Genomic DNA, 8,298 nt, shown 5'->3' with positions numbered 1-8,298 from the left:
CAGAGGGTTAAGGATCCGGGGCTGCTGCAAGTTGCAGCATAGGTCTCAGATGTAGCTTGGATCCAGTGTTGCTATAGCTGTGCTATGGTTGTGACTTGGGCTGGCAGCTGTAGCTCCCATTTGGACCCCTAGCCTGGGAACTTCCATATGCCGTGGGTGTGGCCCTAAAAAGAAAAAAAAGAAACTGCTCTGAGGTTTCCCCAACTTTTTGTTTTTTTTGCTTTTTAGGGCCTTATCCATGGCATATGGAGGTTCCAAGGCTAGGGGGCCAATCGGGGCTACAGCTGCCGGCCTACACCACAGCCACAGCCACGCCAGATCCGAGCTGGGTCTGCCACCTACACCACAGCTCAGGGCAACTCTGGATCCTTAACCTGCTGAGTGAAGCCAGGAATGGAACCCGCAACATCATGGTTCCTAGTCAGTCTCGTTTCCGCTGGGCCATGATGGGAACTCCCTGCCCCACATTTCTAAGTAAGTAAAATCAGAGTCCTACCTGATAGGATTGTGTGAGGGTCAAATGAAGCATTACCTATAAAGTGCCCTGGAACATAGTTTGCACACTTGCACTTGCAAACTGAGGTTATAGAAGGCCATCAGAAGTGCTTGGTTTGATAAATGGTATTGTTTCTAGCTGATTGCTAACATTTAAAAGGTCATTTCATAAAAATTCTAGATCTATAACTTCTCTTGGAAAAGCAGAAGCTCTGGCAACACTGGAACCACATTCCCATGTTGCAAGTAGATTGAGCTGAAAAGTCGAGCTCCTGTGGAGGAGGAAGGAACCCACCCGCCTGATTTACTCTGTGTTACCTGCCTGGTCTCTACCATAGGGCTTTGGGTGTGTAGCCCTGCACAAACACTTTCTAAAGCTACACAATTAAAAATTTTGCCTAAGCCGTCTCTAAGAACTTTTTTAGACTAGTTTGGTTTTCTGTTGACAGAGTGATTCTAAAACTTAGTGGAATTATTCCCAAACAACCACCATTTTATTATCTTTAATGTTTCTATGGGTTGACTGGGTTCAGCTGGGCAGCTGTCTGCTCCATGCAACACTGGCTGAGGCTGTAGTCATTTGGGGGTGCCACTGGATTGGGACATTCACGATGGCTCACTCAGTGACTGATACTCAGTGCTGAGAGCTCAGCTGGGCTTATCTCAGTCCTCTCCCATGTGCTGGGTTTTTCAGAGCAGTGTTTCTAGATGAGAAGCAGAGAGTTAAAGCTGTCAGTTTTAAAGGCCTGAGGTTCCAGAGACGTCCCAGACATTCTATTTATTGGTTAAAGCTAGTCACAAAGCCACTCAGATTCAAGAGTGGGTAGGATGGGAAATAAGCTTCACTGCTTGATGTAAAAAGCAACAGGTGTATGAGAAGGCCATTTCCGGTGACTAGTGGCCACACAGAGCTTACATTTTTTTTTTTACTCTGCTTTAATGTAAAAATGGCTTAGGCTAAAAGAAAAGAGGAGTCTTTTGGCAGTTCAGTAAAAAGGAATTCAGAATTACATCTCATTGCCCCTTACCAAAACATAGCAACAATTACTGAAAACCTACTTCCAATAAATTGTCCTGCTTCCTCAGAGCGGGCTTAAATATGGTACTTTGCTTCACTTTTTGTTTGTTTTGCCACACCCAGGGCACGTGGAAGTTCCACCGCCAGAGACTGAACCTGCCACAGTGCTACCCAAACTGCGGCCATGACAACACAGGATCCTTAACCCACTGCACCACAAGGGAACGCCAAATTTGCCATCTCTTGGAAAGTTAGTTCAACAAATTCCTATTGAGGGAAGAATAACTGATAGCATTCTTCCTAACCCCATCCTGCATATTTGCTTTTTGAAAATCAGAAACTTGTGATTAGAATGAAATGAATAGTATGAGTGTGACTGGGAGAGAGTCATTCACATTAAGTCACACTGGTTTACTCTTGTGTTGATTCTGGATTTCAGTCGAAGTATGAAAAAGTGATCAAAATTGGCCCCAGCTAGAACAAGTGGACTCTGACACGGACCTAGCAAGAGTGGCCTGTTTAAGAGTGGGAATTTCTGAGATTGAGCAGCTGTGGAACATGAGGCTGAGACACAAGTAGCAGCTTGTAAAAGTTTAAGATCACATAGGGAATCTAGAAAATGTAGATGAGCACAGAGGAGGCGAATCATTTTAATCTTGCCATACTGACCATAAGGGCCTGAGGAAATGTCTGACCTAGACTTCCCGAGGAAGCTCGAGGCCCAAAAGGTAAATAGGAGGATTAATGCAAATGGTTAAGATTTGCACAAAGAGGATAACACAAATATGGAAAAACAACGAGAGAAGTTCAGATACGGGGCAGAGGATGAGGGGAAATGAACAGTGAGACATAAACGTTAAGATAAAGACGAGGGTCAATTTAGGCAGGGTCCAGTGGTCTGAAATTTATCTTAGGGACAATGCGGAGCCACTGAGACATGTTAAGCAAGGGGTAAGGTCGTGAAACTCAGAAGTGACTTGTCCAAGTTATTCAGTAATGAACAGAACCAGAAAATTAACTCCTAATTATTTCGAATTAACTAATTCCTAATGAATTGAACAACTTCCTGCCGCCCCATGTTTACCACTGGCCCGCCAACTCAGAAGGCCATGTAACCATTTCTGCCTGACTCCTGGCTCTGCGGAAATGGCCTGTTTCAACCGGAAACAGAAAATGACCGCTACCAACGCCACCTAGCGGCAGGCTGGGGCCGAGCTAGCAGGTAGGAAAGCCGCAATACCGGAAGGGGCCGGCTGTTTCCTGTAAAAAACGCAAAGGAGCAGAAGCTCGGAGGGCCAATCTCCGAGATTCCCCAAGCGTTTCCAGCGCCTTCGGCTCCGCGTTGTCGTACGTGCCCTTTTGCGCAGGCGCGGGGGCTGCGGCGCAGGCAAACGCATACGCAAAACTGTGCGCGTGCCCGTTCTCCGTCCGGCGCATCGGTTCTATTTCGAGGGTAAAGCCTTTGGAGCTGTAACGCGAATTTGATTCTGTGAACTACAACTCCCAGCATGCCTCGCCCTTTATATTGGTGCTAAGTGTGATCTCCTAGGATAGGTCAAAAAAGAGACTTAAGTGATGATGACGTACAAAGCAGGAAAAAAATTGAATACGTTGTTTGAGCACGTTCCTCACAGCAGCCCCAGTGGCCTAATGGATAAGGCATTGGCCTCCTAAGCCAGGGATTGTGGGTTCGAGTCCCATCTGGGGTGGTTGGAATTTTAGGTGAACTTCTCAGTGAAACTTTTGCCTCTTCCCCCTTACACATAACTTAGTGACACATGCTAACTTTTTAAAGATGAGAAAAGTGTCTAAGATTTTCTTCTAGGTGTGGGGCTAGTTTCCGAGAATCAACATACTCCCGTTTCCTTGTCTGAGCCGCAGTCCTGTTAAGATCTCTAGGAAGTCAATATGCTGAGTTTTGATATTCCCTCTAGAAATAAAAAATAGATATATCTTCTCAGCTTTCTATTTCAAATCGACACCCACTTCCGACATTCCCTCATTTTCTCCAGACTCAGCCGCCGGTCAGTTAATGGCGTCTGAAGTGACGCAGTCAGGAAAGGACCTCCTTTTCCCTCGCCTGACCTTTCTCCAGGGTATTCAGTTACACTCGGCTTTCGTTTGCTTTTCTCTTAATTCCTTAAGGTGTCGCTCGACGTTCGATTAATAATGCTCCTCAAAGAAGGGAAATGAGACATTCCACTGCCCTGCAATGAATAGGGGGAGCCAGCAGTCTGATTGCGACCGTACCACTAATCGGCAGGGCGGGGGGTGGGGAGCAGGCGTAAGAGGAGCCTCAGGGCGCCGCCCCGCCCCGGTCTCCGAGGACAGGAAAATGGCGGCCTTAGGCTCACCGGTGCGCACTTGGCGAGGCCTTCTACGGGAGCTGCGCTACTTGAACGCGGCCACGGGCCGACCCTATCGTGACACCGCGGCCTATCGGTACCTCGTGAAAGCTTTCCGTGCACATCGGGTACGGAAGCCAGTGTCCGGGTGCTCCAGCCTCCGCTTTCCTGGGAAGGGAGGGAGAGTCGGTCTGGGCGGAAGTGCAGCGCTCCGGGCTTGAGCGCTCATTTCTGAGGCCCTGCTTCCCTGCAGAAAGCTCCAGCCCCTAGACCTTGGTCTGCAGCCTAAGTCTGAGAGCCAACCCGGGGTCCAGGGAGAGCAAGATCTTCCTAGGGTGGAATCGCCCCCTGAGGGTTTTATTGGCATGTGCGGAGGGGAAAGTCAGAAGAAACTGAAGTGGTGGAAAGAGGGACAAAAGATATTTTTGGTGGGCAGTGTAGGGTCACTAACCACAGGATCTATCCAACCCTTTTCCCCTAGGAGAACTATTCTGAGAAGCAGTTTTTGGTGCAGAGGGTAATATCCAGAACTTCTCGAAGAGTAGGGAGTTCCCATCGTGGCTCAGCGGTAGCAACCGGACTGGTATCCATGAGGATGTGGGTTCAATCCCTGGCCTCGGTCAGTGGGTTAAAGATCCTGCATGGCCATGAGCTGTGGTGTATGTGCAGACGTGGCTTGGATCCGGCTTTGTGGCTGTGGTGTAGGCCAGCAGCTGCAGCTCGGATTAGACCCCTGGCCTGGGAACTTCCCTGTGGCACAGGTGTGGTCTTAAAAAGACAAAAAAGACACCCCCCCCCCGCAAAAAAAGGTCAACTAGAAACCTCTACTGAGGTGGTACTATGACTTAACAACATTAACATGATTTATGGCCAGATGCCGGTTTTCCACGTGTCGGAGGTAAATAGGGATTTATGGGAGGTCATCTTGGAAAATCCCTTGAGAAATCCACCCTCCCCACACCTACCCCTTAAGCAAGATCAGATGGCAGATCATTTTTTTCAAATGGGGCAACTGAGGCTCAGGGACAGTTGACCTGTACAAGCGCACGTGTAGGAACAACTAGAGTCTAGGTAACTTGGTTCACAAATAAGAGTCTTCCATTTAATTCCTTACTTGATCTTGGCTCTTGTCAGCTGAGACGGCTCTCACCTTAAGGAAGGAAACTTAGAGTCCTTTGGGTGATGTCAGAGAACCCTTGTGCTTTTGATTTTCTGAGCCGTGGAAGTTAGAATGTAAAATGTTATGTGAGCCACACAAGAGGTCCAAGAATGCAACATTTTAGAACTAAAGTTCAACTAGTTTTTAAAAGGCCACAATATTAGGGGCTTCTAGGAAGTTAGCCTAAAATGACAAATAAGATTCACATGGGTTCTGTCGTACAACCCATCATGTGCCCAAGCGCTTAAAATAAACAGGTGCCAAGGGAGTAAGTAGACCACAGTGGTTTCGGAGTTGCCATCGCAGCTCAGTGGTTAACGAATCCGACTAGGAACCATGAGGTTGCGGGTTCGATCCCTGGCCTTGCTCAGTGGGTTAAGGATCCTGCGTTGGGGTGAGCTGTGATGTAGGTCGAAAAAGCAGCTCAGATCTGGCATGGCTGTGACTCTGGTGTAGGCCGGCAGCTGTAGCTGCAGCTTGACCCCTAGCCTAAGAACCTGCACGTGCCGCGGGTGTGGCCGTAGAAAAGACAAGAAAAAAAGACAACAGTGGTCTTGGTATACTCAGGGGGTATGCTTTCAGGAGGAAATTCATCAAGCGGTGACTTAAAGGATAGAGTTAGCAAATAAGTGGGGGGTCGGAGAGGAGGAAGTCCAGGTAAAGAAGCTGCACAACCGAAGGCCCAGAGGTGAGAGAAACTGACAGAGCCCTTAAGGCTTAGGGCCTATTGGATGTAGTGGAAGAGATAAGGTCTGTGGTAGGCAGGAATGTAAACTTTATTGTAGGAGTTGCCGTTGGGGCTCAGAGGTAACCAAGCTGACTAGTATCCATGAGGATAGGGGTTCGATCCCTGGCCTTACTCAGTGGGTTAAGGATCTGGCGTTTCCGTGAGCTGTGGTGTAGGTCACAGATGTGGCTGTGTTCCTAAGTTGCTGTGGTGTAGGCCGGCAGCTGCAGCTCTGATTTGATTCCTAGCCTGGGAACCTCCATATGCTGCAGGTATGGCCCTAAAAAGACAAAAAATTAAAAAAAATTTATTGTAAATGTAGTGGGAGGTGACTCTTAAGATTTTTAAGATGACGTGTAGCTTGTGGAGGTAGCATTATTGCCCTTGAGAGGGGCTTGACAATTGCTCAGAAATTCCTTGGACATATATGTGAAATACATGCTAAACATTCCAGAAACACTACTCTCTGGAATGCACATAAGGATATGGGAATGGCTTCTAGTTCCTGCTGACTCAGAGCTAACTCAGTAGTCACCTCTGCCCATTTTCTCTCCTCTTTCCCTGGGCTGAAGGGAATTGATTAGGGAGGAATCGCCTCTTCTCCGTAGGGAAGATGCAGTTTTCTATTTCAGTACATCTCTTGGTCTCTGGTGGCTCATTTGCTGTTCTGTTGCTGACCCTCACGACCCCTCTACCCTAACATAGAATTCCTATTTCAAAGTCCATCAATTTAGACTGTTAAGAATGCTACCCTTTGTTCATGATTTAAAGAAAGGTCGAAGAAAGGCAGATACAGGCTATGGTGCCCAGACACTCGGATGGGGCTTCTTATGTCACTCAAGGCTGTGCGCACAGCTCCATCTCACCTTGCCTGCTCCTTTCTCACAACCTCAGAATGTAAAACTAGTCAAGTCTTTGTACTAATTTACTTAATCTGGAAGTTAATTAGGATGAAGAAACAGGGTTTGGAGTCATTGGGGATGTTGGAATAGATGGGGCACTTCCAGTTTCTCAAGGTCATCAAAATACAGATTTTTCAGATAAATCACCTGTGAGGCGTATTGTTCAGTAATATGAACACGCGTGCTTTATAGATAAAACTTTCGTTTTGTTACTGGCGAGGACAAAGCTTTTGTTGTTCTTTAGGAGCCTCCGGATAGGTTCCCAGGCGAGGGGTCGCATCTGAGCTGTGGCTGCCAGCCTACACCACAGCCACAGCAGTGGGGGCTCCAAGCCTTGTCTGTGACACCCACACCAGAGCTGATGGCAACTCAGGATCCTTTAACCCACTGAGCAAGGCCAGGGATCAAACCCGCCTCCTTGTGGGTATAGTTGCGTTTGTTACCTTTGATCCATGACAGCAACTCCAAGGGGAGAAAGTTCTTTATTTTATTCCTTAGACAACATTAGTGATAATAGTTCCTGAGTATAGTTCCCCGTCTCTGCCGTTAAGCAACCATGGAGCCTCCCTGGGGTTTAGTTTCCTCATTCTTTAAATGAGGATGTGGAAACAAGAGTGGTAATTAATTTCCAATATTAAAATTTGAGGACCCTCACTGAAATGCCTGAATGAAACTTCTTGTAGAATTCCTCGATTAGGAGTTTCCGTCATGGTTCAGAAGGTTAAGAACCTGACATAGTCTCCATGAGGATCCGGGTTCAATCCCTGGCCCCACTCATTGGGTTAAGGATCTGGTGTTGCTGTGCGCTTCTGTGCAGGTTGCAGACGCGGCTCACATCTGGCATTGCTGGGGCTGTGGTGTAGGCTGGCAGTTGCAGCTCCAATTCCACCCCTAGCCTGGGAACCTCCATATTCCACAGGTGTGACCCTAGAAAGAAAAAAAAAAAAGTTTCCTTGCTTAACTAGAAGCCGACTTTCCTAATCCTCAGTTACAAAATGCCTCTTTCTGTATGTTAAGTGTACACAGACACATTTGTATTCTGTACAATTTACTTTCATTCTAGAGAAGTCTTGTTTAATAAATCTTTCTCCCTGGCCCTGTATCTGTAGCTGGGCTGTTAATAAAATATCTGACCTTGCTGCTTCTCCAGGTCACCAGTGAGAAATTGTGCAGAGCCCAGCATGAACTTCATTTCCAAGCTGCTACCTATCTCTGCCTCCTCCGAAGCATCCGAGAGCACGTGGCCCTTCATCAGGAATTTCATGGCAAGGGTGAGCGCTCGGTGGAGGAGTTGGCTGGCTTAGTAGGTCTCAAGTTGCCCCAGCAGCCTGGAGGGAAGGGCTGGGAGCCATGAAAATGGAGAGATTCTTTGGATCCTGCCTTCATACAAGAATTCGATTATTTCTATCAATGTGTATTTATGATTAAATTATTTTTTAAAGTTTAGGGGTTTTCTCTGTAACTTTGTTGGCTGAGTGTTCCTTAGGGAGGTTCCCTTTACTCTCAGTGAATTTGCTAAAGTTCTAACACTACGCTGACTGATGTTTTTTTCCTCCTCCTTTTTCTGGCCGCAGCTGCAGCATATGGATGGAAGCTCTTGGGCTAGGGGTCAAATCTAGAGCTAAGTCCTACACCACTGCCACGGTGACACT

At 47.3% G+C, this 8,298-nt stretch overlaps 1 protein-coding gene and 1 non-coding gene across 2 annotated transcripts; both read left to right on the top strand.

Moving 5' to 3' along the window:
• Nucleotides 1-3,149: 3,149 nt before the first annotated feature.
• Nucleotides 3,150-3,222, top strand: TRNAR-CCU (transfer RNA arginine (anticodon CCU)). The gene has a single exon. It is a non-coding gene; the product is annotated as a tRNA-Arg (tRNA).
• Nucleotides 3,223-3,805: 583 nt separating this feature from the next.
• Nucleotides 3,806-8,092, top strand: FMC1 (formation of mitochondrial complex V assembly factor 1 homolog). Its single transcript, XM_047763763.1, has 2 exons — nt 3,806-3,986; nt 7,797-8,092. Exons 1-2 carry the CDS (start codon nt 3,849-3,851, stop codon nt 7,998-8,000), a joined length of 342 nt encoding a protein of 113 aa, XP_047619719.1. The 5' UTR covers nt 3,806-3,848; the 3' UTR covers nt 8,001-8,092.
• Nucleotides 8,093-8,298: the final 206 nt, after the last annotated feature.

The sequence above is a fragment of the Phacochoerus africanus genome, chromosome 16, assembly GCF_016906955.1.
Source record: "Phacochoerus africanus isolate WHEZ1 chromosome 16, ROS_Pafr_v1, whole genome shotgun sequence".
Lineage (NCBI taxonomy): Eukaryota > Metazoa > Chordata > Mammalia > Artiodactyla > Suidae > Phacochoerus > Phacochoerus africanus.
This window is presented reverse-complemented; position numbering and strand designations above follow the sequence as displayed.

Bases quoted from the DNA above. Each gene is read 5' to 3' on its own strand.
- FMC1 (XM_047763763.1), top strand. From the start codon at position 3,849: ATGGCGGCCTTAGGCTCACCGGTGCGCACTTGGCGAGGCCTTCTACGG. The intron at 3,987-7,796 runs GTACGGAAGCCA...CTGCTTCTCCAG, and splicing joins AAGCTTTCCGTGCACATCGG to GTCACCAGTGAGAAATTGTG.